General features: G+C 42.0%; 1 protein-coding gene across 1 annotated transcript in view; it reads right to left on the bottom strand.

Moving 5' to 3' along the window:
• Nucleotides 1–1,987: 1,987 nt before the first annotated feature.
• eeig1a (estrogen-induced osteoclastogenesis regulator 1a) overlaps nucleotides 1,988–16,772 on the bottom strand; it is a 28,957-nt gene continuing 14,172 nt past the window's right edge. Inside the window, exons 3-12 of the mRNA XM_084550721.1 lie at nucleotides 15,930–16,050; nucleotides 14,852–14,881; nucleotides 11,508–11,624; nucleotides 10,323–10,369; nucleotides 9,779–9,930; nucleotides 7,923–8,033; nucleotides 6,722–6,917; nucleotides 6,503–6,624; nucleotides 5,232–5,301; nucleotides 1,988–4,964 (exon numbers count right to left, since the gene is read on the bottom strand). Coding sequence (XP_084406847.1) covers nucleotides 4,919–4,964; nucleotides 5,232–5,301; nucleotides 6,503–6,624; nucleotides 6,722–6,917; nucleotides 7,923–8,033; nucleotides 9,779–9,930; nucleotides 10,323–10,369; nucleotides 11,508–11,624; nucleotides 14,852–14,881; nucleotides 15,930–16,050 — 1,012 coding nt within the window. The 3' untranslated portion in view covers nucleotides 1,988–4,918. The remainder of the gene's footprint in view (nucleotides 4,965–5,231; nucleotides 5,302–6,502; nucleotides 6,625–6,721; nucleotides 6,918–7,922; nucleotides 8,034–9,778; nucleotides 9,931–10,322; nucleotides 10,370–11,507; nucleotides 11,625–14,851; nucleotides 14,882–15,929; nucleotides 16,051–16,772) is intronic.

The raw sequence follows: 16,772 nt of genomic DNA, 5'->3' as shown, positions 1-16,772 counted from the left end.
AATAGGAAAAAGTAGAAAAAGAAGAGCAGGATGAAGAATAGGAACAGGGACAGAGGAGGATGAGGAGGAACAAGAGAAGGAAGAGGAAGAGGTAGAGGAGGGGGCAGGAGGAAGTGGAAGAGGAAGAGGACGAAGAAAAAGAGCAACAGGAGGAGGACGAGGGGAGGAGACAGAGGAAGAAGAAGAGGAAGAAAAGGAAGGAGGAGGAGAAGGAGTAAGAGAAAAAGAAGAGGAGGATGAAGAAGAAGAGGAACAGGAGGAGGAGACCTGTGTGGTTCTGGTTCTGACAGAAAGGAGTCAGTGGATCTTAGACCGGATCAGGGTGTCCATGCTGACCTTTGACCTCTGACGAAAGCTCCTACAATGGACACATCAGAACTGGACCGTGGAGACATGGAGGAGGAAGGTGGTTCTGGTTCTGGTTCTGATGGATCATGTTCTGCTAAGAGACCTTGGGTCCTTCTGTTCATGTAGATGTTCCTTTGACTCGTAGCTCCTCCCTCAGCATCGCTGCAGAGACCATGTCCACCCTTTGATGGAGACAGGATTCCCTGACGGACTCTTCCTGGTTCAGGAACGGTTGGAGGTTAAGGTGTTGACTTGTCCTCCAGATTCAAACCAGATCTCTGGTCCAGGTCCTTTATCATTTCTAGTTTGACATATAAATGAACTCATTAATGAGTCCTGGGATGTGAAAACCAACAGCGCCATCTTCAGTCCATCTGCTGCACGTACATGTTTATATGTTTACAATGAACCAGGAGCTGATGTTGTGGTGGGAGGGCGCCCTCTGCTGGTGGAGACACAGAATCACAACCAATGTTGAAATGTGTAACAAGTAAACATGTAACCTGATAAATACAACACGTGACTGATCAGAAGGGTTTAGATCAAATGTCGCGCCGCCACCGTCCAGGATTTAAAGATGGAAAAAAAAAAAAACTCCTTGAGCATCAAAGAGCCTCCTGGAGCCAAGGATGCTTCATCAATGACCCTGTCTCCTCCTCCTCCTCTTCTTCTTCTCCTTCTTCCACCTGCTCCTCTTCTTCCTCCCCCTCTTCTTCTTCTTCCTCCTTCATCTTCTTGCTTCTGCTCTTCCTCTCCCTCCTCCTTCCTCCTCCACCTCCTTCTCATTGATCCATGACTTCCTCATCCTCTTCTTCTTCTACCCCTAACACTTACTCCTCCTCTCCTTCTTCCTCTTCTTCTTACTCCCCTTCTGCTCCTTTTTTCTTCCTTCTCCTCTTCTTCTTCCTCCTCCTCCTCCTCCTTCTCACTGATCTTTGCTCCATGACCTCCTCCTCCTCCACCTCCCCTTTTATCTCCTCTTCTTCATTCTTCTGCCTCTTCTTCCTCCTCCTTCCCCTCTTTTTCCTACTCCTATGTCCTCTTCCTCCTCCTGTCCCTCATCCTCCTCCTCTTCTGCCTTCTCACTGATCCTTGGTTCATGACCCTGTCTCTGGTTCTTCTCCTTCCTTGCACCGCTGTTGACCTCCTCATCCTCTTCTTCTTCTCCTCCCTCCTCCTGTCCCTCATCCTCCTCCTACTCTTCTGCCTCTTTCGCCTCTTCTTCCTCCTTCTACTCCTTCCTTTTCATCCACCCTTTCTTCCCCTCCTCCTTTTCTTCTGCTTCCTCCTCCTGTCCCTTCTCTTCCTTTTCACTGATCCTTGGCCCATGACGCTGTCTCTGGTCCTCCACCTTCCTTGGACCACTACAGGCCAGGACCATCCCACTAGCTACAGCTCTGGAGACTCTAGACATCATAATGTTTTGGCTGATCGGTGCAGTTAGACCACAAACATTACATTAAAACCCGTGAGACGCCTGAAATCATAGAATATAATCTCAGTTTTGTGTCATTAAATTAGAAAGATTATAGATTTGATTCAGAATAAATGAATAAATAAAAACACACGGAGACAAACTCAGATTAGTTTTTTTTTTATTTGTCATTTTGGCTGAAAACAAACCAAAAAAAACAAAAAACAAAATATAAATCATAGTAACTACGTGTTGATTGGACGAACGGCTCCAATTCTCTATAAATTTAGATTATATACTAGCTCTGTTACAATAGAAATCACTTGTTAGATTTACTAAGAAGAAAATAAAAAAAATAAAAATAAAAGCTCGGGGAGGTGAGTGGTGTGCATAGCTTATAATCTACCTCCTGACAAAAAATAAAAATAAGAAAAAAGGAACCAAAAATATATAAATAAATGCTTTGAAAGGGACAGAAAAAGGCCGTGGTAACCCAAAATCAGATTATACGTTCAGTGGTTCAACCCCAACTAACGGTGTGATTAATAAACAAGACGTCTTATTTAGTGTGGTCACAAACTAAAAAGAAAAGTTGATTAAAAAGCCTTTAAATCTCAATTTCTTCTTGTAATTATTTCATTTGGTTCTGACGTCGATTCGTTGCTGCAGAAAATTAAAGTTTCAGGACTTTTATTCTCCACTTTTTAACGTTTTGCTTCGACAGAACAGATTCTCAGACTCACTTTGCTAAAAATATTCAGCGAAACGTGAAATACAATCGACAGAAGCAGTTTATCTCTTAATTATCTATATCGCCAGTTCATTAGGTACACTAGTGAAGGCACTAAATCCTCCTTCATGACTGCTCAAATGCTGAAAAAGCACCAGAAATGTGGACGATTCATTTTGCAGGTTGGAGTTTGTGCTGCAGCAATAAACTGGATTGAACTGCCAAAATAATAGGAACGTCTGTCGGCACAACACAACACAGTTTAATAGTACTACAAACTCTAAATACCTTCACGAACCTTCAAGATGAGATTTTGTGCACACTATTGCTATATTTAAACGTTTCCACTAGCGTACCTAATGAACTGGCCAGTGAGCATAGTTGGCCTACTCTCATAGATAATCTGCAAACTGATTTTGCACAAATTGTGATTCATGATTCACTTTAATTACAAAGAGAAAACTGAGATTTCAAGACTTTTTGTGTTGATGGAAAAATCTGCTCCATCAAATTAAAAGAAAACAAAAGAAAAAAGACAAAACCAGCCAGCTGGTTTTTTCCCCCATCACCATTTTTCTTGAGACTCAAAGTAAACATCCGTGTAAACGCCAACAGGGCCCAGACTGGTGCAGAAACCCTCCGATGCCCCACCAGGAGGCGACGAAGGGTTATTCTCCCAGCGAGTTAAAAACCAGAGGAGCTTGTACCACAGAGCTCGTTAGTGTTTTACGTTTATCCGACTCTGACTTTGTCGTGCAAGGACAGAGAAGAAGGAAATGTGTGATTCCCACTGATGAATCCAGTAGCTCGGTGACGAGGCATGCAGTGAACGTTGAGTTATAACAGAGCTGAGCAAAACAAAAAAACCCAAAAAACTAAAGAGGAGGCAACATTTCTCTCCTCGCCATCACCAGCACTCTCATCACAGTTAGTCACGGTGCCTTTGGGTCATTTAAGAGAAACTTTGCAGGCACAGAGTGGTTTGACTGACACCCCCTCGATCAACAAGAGGGAATAAACTCAGTGGTTTTAAACTCCTGCTCACATCCAGAGTTCACCCGCCTTAAATCTAAAGAACGAAATCTAAGGTTTTGCACGAAATCTAAGGTTTTGTCCAGTTTCATATTTTGGACCAGATCACATTTATCTTGACAAAACTGTGCAGAGATGCTTCGGATGAATTTGAAAATAAAAATCTTAACAGACAGGCCCAGGTAAGTACTAGAAGAGGAACTGTTTTTAAGGCCGTACAGGAGGAAAAAGCTTATAGCAGATTGGTCAGTTTGTAGAAATGAAAACCGTTACCATCCATGCGTCCCCAGGACACGTTATAAACGTTCAAGCTGCTTCAAAAGGTCACTTTAAAACTATAAACACAGAGGAAACAAGTCTGCTTTCTAAGTTCTGTAGATAAGAACTGAAGGGACGATGCTAACACTTGCTAGTACCACACACCACATGCTCACTAGCATCACATGGTAGTATGCTATCATCACACGGTCGTTTACTAGCATTACACTATGCTAGCGTCACAGGATATTTTGCTAGTATCGTGTGGTAGTATGCTAGCATCACGCCGTGGCTTGCTAGCATCATGTGATGGCTCGCTAGTGTCACACGGTAGTTTGCTAGCATCACACGGTAACTTCTTAGTGTCACACGGTAAATTTCCTAGCGCCACGTGGTAGCTTGCTAGCGTCACACGGTAAATTTCCTAGCGTCACGTGGTAGCTTGCTAGCATCACAGGGTAACTTCTTAGCGTCACACGGTAAATTTCCTAGCGTCACGTGGTAGCCTACTAGCGTCACACAGTAATTTGCTAGCATCACATGGTAGCTTGCCAGAATAAAGTACGGAAAATGGAGGACCTGTTCACAAGTGTAAAAATCTAAATTACCTGGAGGTTTGGTCGTGATTCGGTTACACTTACAACATTTACTACAAAAACAAAAATGAGACTTAAATATTTTGGGGAAAGTGTAGCTTGCTTTAATAACTGCAGTTATTGTTGGGATGTAGCCTAGAGCCAAGAGACACCATACCATTAGCATTATCTTCGGGAAACCGAAGCAGCTCTAAAGCTAATGCTAATGCTAGTGGGTTTTCACCAGTGCAGCGTTAGAGATGAAGCATCAGAATCTCTGGGGACACATGGATGATTCTGATGCTTTGTCAGTTAAACAAGTGACCTCTTAAAAAAAAAAAAAACAAGTTTGAGTCACAGAAACATCTCAACGGAGTGCAGACGAGAACTGCCACAAACTTCACATAAAGTGCAAACCGACGGAGGGTTTCCTCGCACGGCTTCAGACCAGCTGAAGCTCCCGGGAAACCGCCAGAGACGCGAGACGATCCACAGGTCAGCAGCACGCCGCCTCTGCTTCTTCTTCTTCTGCTGCTGCTGCTGCTGCTGCTGATGATCGCTTTAATGGCTCTCTATCACCACAGGCTCGTAGCCGCCTGCAGACACCCTGCAAACAAGGACGACAAAGAATATTGATGTAAAAAGATTAGTTTCCAATGCAAGGTCTGAACGGGGCCTAAGTGAACTACAGGGGTCACATAGAAACATTCTGATGCTCAAAGTTACGTTTCTTCATTCTTGATTAATCAAAACTTTTAAATTCCTCTGAATCATCTGCTTCTGGAGGTAAATCTCACAGTCTGCAGACAGTTTTATTGAAAGAGGAAGAGAAAGCAGCGTCCAGACGGTGACACAGCGCGGAGTAGCGTCTGACCTGTTTCCCAGCCTGATGCCGCTGAGCGCAGTGGTTCCATCTCTGCTGACGAACAGGCGCAGGTTGCTGTCTGAAAAAGCCAGAAATACAGGAAGTGAGTCAGGAAACCAAAGGAGGCGTCAACTTTCAGATATTAACCAGAGTCCCAGGAAGACTTGAGGCGCTCTCGGTCCAAAGATGGAGCAGCATCAATAAACTGCTGTCACATTAACCATAAAAGCTTCACGTGAGAGACTCGAGCGTAAACAGACAAGGCAAAGCTCAGGACAAACCTACATGTTCTTCACTTGTAAAGATTTGTGGATGCTCATTGGCAAGTAGCTCGTTTGTTAGCGAGCATGCTGGCTATGAGCTCCTCACAAACCCATCACCACAGAACCCGGTATCAAGTTCAAATGTTTTTCTTTCTTTCCGATATCAGATTAGACCAAGTTGTTTTTTGTCGCTTTCTACAGAAATAGACTTTCTTTAAACAAAGAGTTTTTATCAGTGTTTAAACATTTCTTAAGCTAGTTCCTAACAAGGTGCCCGGTGGCATTCCCAGAACAGTTGAGGTTTAAATCCAGTTGGCCGATTTTGGGTCTACAACAAGGGCCTCCCCCTAGTTGGTAGTTCCCGGGAAACCTCAAAAAGGAGGCGCTCAAGATGCATCCTTACCAGATTTCTGAACCACCTCAACTGGCCACTTTCAGTCCAAAGAATAAGTGGTTCTACTCCGAACCCCCTTTTGCCCCCTTAAGAATGAACACCTCAGTGTGGTGGAGAGGTTTTTGTGTCCCCTTTGAACCTGGGAACTTGAAGTTGTTGGAGGTAGAAGGGACCTAAAAGGGTAATCAAGGTCTATGAATTGCTCATTAAATGGCCACCTCCCCTGAGACCAGTTTGCCTAAAGAGACCGTACCAGGAACCTTTACCCCCCAACAACATAATTCCCAGTTCAGTTGAGGTGGTTCAGGGTTCTGCCTTCCTTAGGGGGTTCACAGACATCTGAGAATGCCATGGGAAACCTCAAGAGGAACTAGAACGTGTTGCTAGGATGAAGGACATCTGAAATCTCATGCTTTAGCCTTTGCCAATCTCAGATAAGCAGACAACAAGGAATGGACATGTTTGTAGCAAAGTCCAATATCATTAAACCCTTCAGCTATACTGTACTGGTGCCAGGAGTGAAGCTGTAAAGCAATAACTCCTTGGATTATATTTTGTTTTATGGTTTTACATGCAGCTGCACTATGGTTACCAGCCATTAATCCTAACAACTGTGTTTGTACCTTCAGTGTTGTTGATATCCGCAAAGTTTTGGCTTTGGACGATTTTCTCCACAATGTCGTCAGCATCTATACGAGTGTCGTTTACCCAGGATGGGTGACTCTCCACCGAGTCCTGCTTCCTCCTAAAATACAGAGAACAGAAGAAGAAAGCGAAGCTGGAGTAAATAAGAAGCTCAATATCAATCCCTCTGATGAAAGACTGAACTCTGGCGTCCGCACCTGGACAGTCTGTTAGGGGGTAGGACAGGCCGCGGTGGTCGAGGGGGTCTTTCGGGACGTCCAGCATCCTTCTCGGCCTCTGGAGGTGTGTCGGTGGTGAAGGCCAAGCCTCCAGAGGTGCTGCTTCCTGTCGAGGTATTCCTGCGATGAGTGAGGTCCGACAGGCTGGAGGAGCAGGAGTGCTCGGTGCTGTAGCCTGCAGGACGGCAGGGACGCAACGAGGCATCAGAGAAGGGTTTTAAAGAACTGTTTAGAAGGTACTGCATGCTAGCATCACACGGTAGCTTGATAGCATCACACGGTAGCTAGATAACATCTCATGATAGATTGTCATGTCTTATTAGATCTACGAGACACCTGACTTAATGGGTTTCCTTATTTTCTTAATAGCAACTGATGCTGGAAAGAAAGGAAATGAAGATTTATTTTTATTGTACTAGATTTGTTTTTATTTTTACTCATATTTATTTTAATTTTATACATTTACTATTTTAATATTTTATTTTATTGTACTAGATTTTTTCTTATATTTTATTTTTACTCATTTATATTATTTTATTAATTTATTATTTTAATATTTTATTTTATTGTACTACATTTTTTCTTATATTTTATTTTTACTCATATTTATTTTGTTTTATTAATTTATTATTTTAATATTTTATTTTATTGTACTACATTTTTTGTTATATTTTATTTTTACTCATATTTATTTTATTTTATTAATTTATTATTTTAATATTTTATTTTATTGTACTAGATTTTTTGTTATATTTTATTTTTACTCATATTTATTTTATTTCATTAATTTATTATTTAAATTTTTTTTATTGTACTAGATTTTTTCTTATATTTTATTTTTACTCATATTTATATTATTTTATTAATCTATTATTTTAATATTTTATTTTATTTCATTTTATTTGTTCTTTGTACCTTATTTTTTCAAGAGTGTTTTCATGTGTAACTGAGGTACAGTGATCAATCCATTTCCCCTGTGGATGATTAAAGTCTCTCTAAGTCTAATTAGTTCCCAACAGACAGACTACACACCAACTTTCCACCACACAAAAAAAACATCGGCAGACAGGGAAGTTTGTCTGGTTTCCAGGATATGCAACAGTTTAGTCCAAACACAGGAGACAGCCAACTCAAAAATGATTCACATGCAACAATAAAACCTCGCCGGTGAATCTTGTACCTGAGATTTTGCTGTGCTGGCTGGCGTAGCTGGAGTTACGAGAGTGACCGGACTGGAAGGATTCTGGAAGACCGGACTGGTTCTGATTCGCATCGGGTCCTTCGAGGAGACCTGGAGGCAACCGGAGGAAGAAAATATACCGTCACCGCCTTCATGTGTACTTACTACAACACTTCGGCATGATCAGAAACGTCCAAACGTTCTTTAAATAGAATCTAAACTTTCTCCACCCCACACATACAGAAGGTGTTTTGGATTCCAGCTCCTGAACCAGATGCAGACATCGTACATAATTTCTTCCAGGGAGTTTTGGAAACATCTGGCCCGATGGCAGCAGAGGGAAGGCTGCACCAAGATCTAATGTTTCATTCTTATCCTGACCTCTTGTTTTTTCAAGGAGATTTATTAATCATATCCAATTTTTAAAGTGTTTGCGTCGTACGTTTGACGGACGAGGAAGAAGTGTTCTTTAATAGTCTTGAGACAATTATGATGAACGATGGAAACTCTGGAGTCCCTTCAGACTTAAACTTCGCTGCATCTGGAAACTGGTCTTTTATTGTATCTGGCAGCGAAGCCTTTAGTCTTCACATCAAAGCTATTCAGGTTGAAATGAGACTGCAAGGAAATAAAGATTTAATTCAGGACATTACTTATCTCTCTTCTTTATCAGCAGTTCTCAAACTTTATCGCATCAATTGAAAATAAACAAAAAGACACTAAACCTCTAATTAAACTGATCCCAGCGCTGCGTTCACAGTGTGAGCATCAAGTTAATCTGGTTTCTATTGAAGACAACTTGTTGCTGTTCGTCACCAGCAGTGTGAACTGCCAGATCATTAGGTACACTAGTGAAATGCATCCATCCATAAAAGTCTTGCACTACTTTGAGGAACTCGTACTCTTCAGTATTTCCACTTCATGCTTATTTTGTTTTTATTTCTGCTTCAGTGCAGTTTGCAAGAAAATACTGACAAAGTGCAGACGTCAGTGTCGCTGTCGCTGCCGTGCTTCAACTTTTAATTAAATAAAATATCTGAACACTTTTGTTTCTACCCTTGTTCACAAAGAAAGCAGGTCCCCTTAAAGGACAGCAGGAGGAGCTGTTGGACAGCAGCTTCTAAACGCTCATTCACACTCACTCGCCAAAACATTAGGTACACTAGTGAACGCAAATCTATTCTAACGTAACAGTCGTGCGCTAAAATCCTCCCTCGTGACTCTTCTAGTGTTTGGTTGAGGTTGAAACGGCGCCGGGAAGGTGGAGGATGCAGAGTCTAACTGTTTACAACTCTATCATAAAACACAAGGAAGTATTTTAAGAGAGCTAAATGCTTTTATGGGAGAAAATGCAACAATAATCCAGAGGACATTTACCTACATGTCCTTCTGGAGCATGTAGTTCAGTCATGTTTTATTTTATTTTAAACTCATGACATATCCTGGATCCTCTGGTTAGATATAACACTTTGGTCTCGTTTAACTCGTGGACTGATCTGGTTGTGTGGCGTAGTCATGTGTACGCAGGGTCGTGCATACTCCAGCCTTTCACCAGGGTTCCTAATAAACTGGCAAGTGTGTGCGTGTCAGGCATGTCTGAACAGTTTCTCTTTCATTCCCTTCAAAGACCTGTCGATGTGGCGCTCATTGTTCAGTCAGAGCAAAGCTTTCACTTTACCTGGTTTGTTCATTTCTCTTTCATGAAATAGATTCTTGTGAAATAATTTATGAGGCCCTGCATCGCCTCAGGGGCCCGAGGAGGCTGGAGCCAGATCCAAAACACTGATACAACTCTGATTTTCTTATTTCTTTTCCCGACTGCAGCACTGATCTTTCTGCCCGGACGCGTCTCGTACCCGAGTTGATGATGGAAGGTCGAGGCTTCGGGGCTCGGCCCAGAGAAACCCCTCCCGCCGGCCCGGGCTCGGCCGTTCCCTCCCCCTTACAGTCCAGCTGCAGGGTGTGCTCCTGTCCCGGGATGGAGATGGACTTTGCAGTGCTGGGAGCCCTGCAAGAGGGTGGGCGGGGAAACAAAAGAAAACTGCTTATCAGTCTGGAACAGATTAAATGAGCAGAGCGGTGCAGCTCTGTGTAGCTTGGCAAGCTCGGATAAGATTTATTTTATTGACAGAGGGAGAACTGAGTCACTGTGGCAACAAGAGGACGGAGATTTAAATGGTTAAAAGTCAAAGTAAAGGGTTAAAATTCACCTTAAACCTCAATGCAACAAGTAACATCTGTAAAAACCCATTCGACAAATACACGACTGTGCAAAAGTGTATCATGTGACTGAGATGAACCAGGTTTAAGATTAACAAAAGACTGAAGGAGATCTCAAAAACAAAAACAGGGAATAAAAACATTTCTTTATCATTTTAGTTGCACATGCAGAGCACTCACGTTTTAAAGCAGGGATCTCCAGACAGGAGGGTCATCCCGATGATCACCTTTAAGAAACAAAACATGATGGCGTGGAGTTAGACATGATCACATTTTATATGTGCAGGTAAAAGGAAATGATGTATACGAGAAAAACAGGAAGAAAGTAGAATGATTGTGGGAGTTAAACGGTGAGAGTTATTGAATACAAGATACGAGATGTTGGGGAAACGAAGCATGTTCCTAATATTATGGCAATTTGGGTAAGTTTGGTGCTTAACTGACTAGATAATTAATACACTAATTGATTTATTGAGTATTTTTATCATTAATGAATAAATCAAGTCTTCAGGAAGGTTTTTATGAAATCTCTGCAGGTTTACGGCGTCTCCTGGCTTCGACCGAAAAGTATTACACTTAGAATTAAAGCATTTGCTAATTAGTCATCGATTAGTTGATTGAACTGAACTCGAATAAAGGAAACGAGTGATAAAGCAAATCATCTGCAGCAGATCTGTTTCAACTCTGTATTATTTGACATTTTGAAAACTTTGAAAACCTCTGATCACAGCAAAACAAAGGTTATCTGTCCTTTAAAGATATTCATTCATTCATTCATTCATTTTCTGTAACTGCTTCTCCTCTGGAGGGTCGTGGGGTCTCCAGTCTATCTCAGTTCTTCTTTTAAAGTTTTGTTGAAGATCTTTTACAACAGACACAACACCGAATTCTAAACGTTTGCTATTTTGTCGTAAACAAATTCAACTCCACGGCGCTTAATCCCTTAATGTCACATATACTTCATTCCTCTAACTGGTTGTTGGACTGTCCAAATGCGTGCGGATGCAATTTTTGGAGTTGCTTCCAGGCCAAGACTCTACAGCTTGTTCCAAAATTTGTGTCATGGAGGATAATCGGTTCCTAACGGAGAGACTCCAGACCAAAATTCCCCTGATAAAATCTTGCAGGGTGGCTTCCTGGCTAGACATGGATTATAACTGGACTCAAGTGTAGCTGTTGAAACATTAAAAGGTAAAAAGTTGAAGGCTGGAAGCAGCAGATCTCGATTTAGATCCAGAAGCTACGAAAACAAACCAAAACTCAATAAAACATTCAATAAAAAGTTCAAATGTCAAGAGTCAAAGTGTCTAAGTTAGATTCCCAGACTCCTTTGTTTATCTTCTCAGTGAATGTCCACTTCCTTACCTTCAGTATGGAGTTGTCCTGCCGTGTGTTCTTGGTGTCGTATCCCTCCAGCAGACAGCAGCGCGCGGTGGAGCCAGAACCCGCAAACTCCGCCATGTTGAGGTCCGCGAAGCCCAGCTGAAGGAGGAGTAACGCAGCAGGAGTTAATTCTAGACTCGCTTAATGGAGGGTTTCACTGCTCTTTTATTTCTGGCACATGTTTAGTTGAGAGAGAGAGAGCGAGCGACACCCATCATTTAGCACGCGGGGGCAATTTCACATCGTTAACGTCACAAGCTTTTTGAAGGGTTGGCGTATGACGGGGTGCAAGAACCGCTCGTTAACATTAACAGAACAAGAGTGAACTTTATAAAGCTGCTTCAGAGAAGAAACTGGAGATACGGAGAGTAAGCAGGTGTAGATTTCTCTTCTTATGCCAATGTTGGACTGATTTAGAGCAATATACACCAGTCCACCACAACATTATGACCAGGAGAAGTGAATAACATTGACCATCTTGTGACAGTTCAATGTTCTGCTGGGAAACTTCTGGACCTGGCATTCATTGGTGTGAATGTTACTTAGATGTTAAAGTTTAGATTATTTCAACCTCAACCACATCTCCAAAGGTTTATTCCTCCCATCATCACTACAACTGTCTGAAATTCCATTTGAAGGCAACACAAAACATTGGCCCTGGGAACAAGTTAGCAAATATTAGCTGACATTCGTTTGTTGAGCTAGGTCTAGGTCTTCCTTCTTCTTCTTCCTTGGTAAACTCACTGCTATCCTCTTCCAGTGCTTTTTGTTTCCCTGTTTATCAGTGTTGACACATAACTGTGCGCTTGTTTGACACATGGTCACACCCAATAAACCAGTTAAATTTCCTGTGAGAACATTTCTTTGCAAACCAGATACAAAAGCTGCTGCTGGTTTGTTGACACGTCTGCAGAGGTAGAGGAACGCTCACCGTCAGAGATTCCTAACATAGCTGGCCGACGTGAAGGGTTGTTCACACATGGCTGCTTATAACTACGACTGCTGGCTAAAGCTCAAATGTAAATGCAAATATCAAATTCCTGTGACTCGTCCATCACTCCAGAGCGACTCTCAAAGCGGGTGTTGACCAGGACCTGTCAGGTGTGTATTGTCACTCTTTAAGGGCAGGCATTTTAACATGTGACAACATGCAAAGGACATGTTGACATATGAGGTGTGCATTCCACTTTTGCACGCTTGTTCATTGTCATGGCTTGCTGGGATGCAAAGCTGATTAATCATTAACGTCATTCTGGCTTTTCCTGCTGTATAAAGTCTAAATGTCTGCAGTGACATAAGTACTGGGTGGATCAGGCAGTAGAAGCATTAAAAATACCCAGAAAATGCACACTAATCTTAACAGGTACTGGAAAAGCTGCACATTCAACGCTAAAACATGCTGAAAAATAAAGCTAACTGCAGTTCCTCTCATGTCCACTAGATACTGGCTCTAAAAGTGAGTCAATCCCCCACAGACCTCCATGTTAAAATGTTCAGCTTCACAGCAGAAACAAACATTATATCACAAACTATTTTGGTCTCTATGGCTACTTTCTTCATGTGTGTCAACTTTTGTATATAACTCACCTATTTAATTATATCAAGGCTTAAAGCTGTGCAGAATTAAGTGCGTGACTGCTTTAATTGACAGGCAGGTGCCCTCACAGGTTGCTAGCTGCCTAGATGCTACATATAGGCTCCATTTCTGAATTAGTTTTGAGTTGAGTCAGGCACTTCCAAAATGGCGACTACCATAGACGCCACATTGAGCTTCAAAACCACTCTTCAGGATTCGTATATCTTTAAATACAGCAGCATCGTATCAAGCTCTAACGTGATTCGAACCCCTTAACTTTGAATCTTGTCGGACATCTCCGTCCAAAACACCACTGACAATATTTTAATTATTCAGGAGTTAGCTTGAGTTGGGGACTTGCAAAATGGCGACTACCATAGACGCCACATTGAGCTTCAAAACCACTCTCCAGGATTCGTATATCCTTAAATACGGCAGCATCGTATCAAGCTCTAATGTGATTTGAACTCCCTGAACTCAAACTTTAACTTCTACTCGACACCTTGTCGGACATCCTCCATCCCAAACACCACTGTCCAGGAGTTAGCTGGAGTTGGGCAATCCCAAGATGGCGACTACCGTAGACACCACACTGAGCTTTAAAACCACTCTTCAGTAGCGCTGTATCAAGCTCTACCATGATTTGAATTTTGAATCCTGTCAGACATTTCATCAAAAACACCACAGAGCATCTTTTAATTATTCAGGAGTTAGTTGGAGTCGGGAACTTCCAAGATGGCAACTACCATAGACATCACGCTGAGCTTCAAAAACATAAGTGTGATGCCACGGAGGAGGGTTTATCCATCGTTACGTACAGACTGTGGCTAAGACAGGCGTTTAACATCAGAACAATCCAGTGCCGAGTTGATTTGATTTCCAATTTTGTGCTTTCCAATATGAAAGTGACTAGAAATCAGAGCAGAGGTTTGTTTAAACCGTTAAACAGACCCACTCTTTGTCTTTTTCACCTCCACGACTGCTCTCATATAGTATTTTTAACCTTAGACCACCTGACAGTCAAGAACTCCACTCAGCATCTCAAATATAAACTCATGAGTTCGAAAGGCATCATTATTCTTGTGGTTCTGGCCAAGCTGTGACAGTCTGAGAATGTGCGGCTTATTTAGAAAGCTCTGCTTACGGTAGTAGGTCAGTTATTGCTGAAACCCTGTTCAGGACGCTTTACCTCCAAAATCAAACCAGGAGGAAACTGCCTTTGTCCTAAAAATTTTATTTTAAATTAACTCTCAACTGTTGATATCCGGAGAAAACGGTTCCCATTCTTCTTTCTCCAGGTTTCCCCTTGAGAGAGAATAATTATTATTTATTTTAAATGGAGCTTCTGTTTTCATAGGTGTGTATTTAAGGAAGCCAACTTCTAAGGAGGGAAGCGAGGTATATTTAACTGAAGGAAATCTAAAACGAGAACGGGGGGAACACAGAGGAAGCGGTTCCTGTCCGGCAGCAACGAATCAACAGGACTTTAACTTCACGGCGGGGTTTGACCTTCAGATTCATTCACAAGACGTGACTCATGAGTCAGGAGGAGTTCCCGTTACCGTTAAAGAGAGGTGTTGGCAGGATGTTTTCGCATATTCCAGGCAGTCGTGAACGCGAGGCGGACAGGTTTTTGATTTATTTCTGTGCCCAGCTGATGGCAAAGCGATTCGAGAAATGCTAATATTTACATGACATGGCATCAGTGTTTACAGAGGCCGACAGAAGCTCAGAGAGGCGAGGCTCTTACCTTCGTGTATGTTTTTCCTCCTTTGAGTTCCTGCAGGGAAAACAGGACGACAGTAATTAACCCTGTGATCCAACATTTATATTACAAGGCTCCTCCAATTACAGGGCTTTCAGCGAGACGGATGAAATTACAGGCCGAGACCACACTCGGTGGATCCGGTGCAGCACAGCCAACATTCACATGGGAAAAATTTGAAATATCCTCGACATATGATTTTGAATCCAAACCCATTGTTAAAGCCTGTCCTTTGGTAAATTTAGTTTGGATGTTGTCCTGCAGGTGCTGGTATCATATAAATACCAATAACTGGATCAAACCCAGCCTTCCACATCCAGCTAAGTCATAAAAATGGCTTTTAGGCGTCTACGTTACGTCTTGTTGGCACAAAGTGACAACAGGATCATTTTCAAGCAAAAATACCAAACATTTAAAGGTTCCAAGTTCTCTAATGTTAGGAATCTGATGCCTTTCTTTGTATTTCATGATACTAAATTGGTTTGGTTGGTTTTAGAGTGTTGGACGGACAAAATACGATATTTGTAGAAGCAACATTGGGCTTCAGAAAGGCTACTTTCTGGCATTTTACTATTAATTGTTGGTTAAAATAAGCAGATTAACTGAAGATATTTTGGCCCTATGGAATATTTGTCTTTTAGAAAATGTAGTTTTCAATTAATCAAAGCTCACAGACATCTTTAACATGTACTCCAAAATCACACTACTTGACGATGGAAATCTGGAACAGTTTCATAAAAGTGGTGCTGGGAAATGTTGCACCTTTTATTTAACTTAGTGAAACTAAACAATCCAGAGGTTGAATTTGTTGTCTGACTGCAACAATCTCCCAATACATGATCTTTATATTTGAACAGAGCAATGAATATTGTTCTCAGAGAACAACCTCCCTTCACAAACACATTGTGGTAAAACTATCTTCAAATTAAAGTTGAATATTGTTTCGTCTTCACAGAAAACCATCCGGCCGCCTTCATTTCATCTGTTTCTTTGTTAATAAAAGCACTAAAGTACAGTCCATCTCCTCCAGACTCAAAAGAGAGGAGGACACCGGCGGTCGTACCTTCCTGACAGACACCCTGCAGATGGACGGGTCCAGGACTCCAGTGTGAGGGTTGGCGCTCAGTTTCGACACAAAGGTAAACCTCTTCCTCCAGCGGACGCAGTTCTCCTGAACCTCCAGTCTGCAACACAGAAAACACAAAACAACACATAAATCTCTGTGATGAAACATTCTCATGCTTCATTAGGTAATGATGCCTCGATTTCTGCCAGCTCCTCATCCTTGACTTGACAAACAAAAGGCTCTCAGTCATCCGGATCATGATATATCCATTAAGCGTTCAAGAAAGGCGACTGGACTTGTAGAGTTTTTTGAGAAGACGTTTCATCCAAGTAGCTTCTTCAGTTCTAAGGAAAACTGAGGTTTATGTAAGAACATTTGTGGCTGTAGTCCATCAGAAACTTGCTTGACTTGTTTCTGTCCTCTTTCCGTGTGAATGATGCTCTAATGACTCATTATCAGGCAGAGGCTCCAGTCTCAAGGTGTGACACGGGCTTGAAAACGTCCCGTTGCCTTCCTTAAACGCTTTTTGGATGACAAATTAATATGTTTCTAACTTTCTGAAGTAGTTGTGACTCTGCCTTGAATTAAACACACTTCCCAAACTTTATTTTAGGTCAAACCCGAACATTTCTGGAGTTCAAAACAACACATTACTTTCCAGTTATGTCATCTCGCAGCCTCATGATCACCCCGTCCACTGAGGCTCAGACTCATCAGAGCCAACGCTGAGAAAACATGTCGTGAGCAAGTTTTTCCACAAAAGCTTGACTCATGGCTTCTGACATCGATTACTGCGTCTTGTTTTTGGCAGATTCTCCAGAGGATTATTAGAAGTACGTG

This window comes from Chelon labrosus (assembly GCF_963514085.1).
Source record: "Chelon labrosus genome assembly, chromosome: 9".
Lineage (NCBI taxonomy): Eukaryota > Metazoa > Chordata > Actinopteri > Mugiliformes > Mugilidae > Chelon > Chelon labrosus.
The sequence above is the reverse complement of the archived record's forward strand: the minus strand, read 5'-3'. Positions and strand labels throughout refer to the sequence as shown.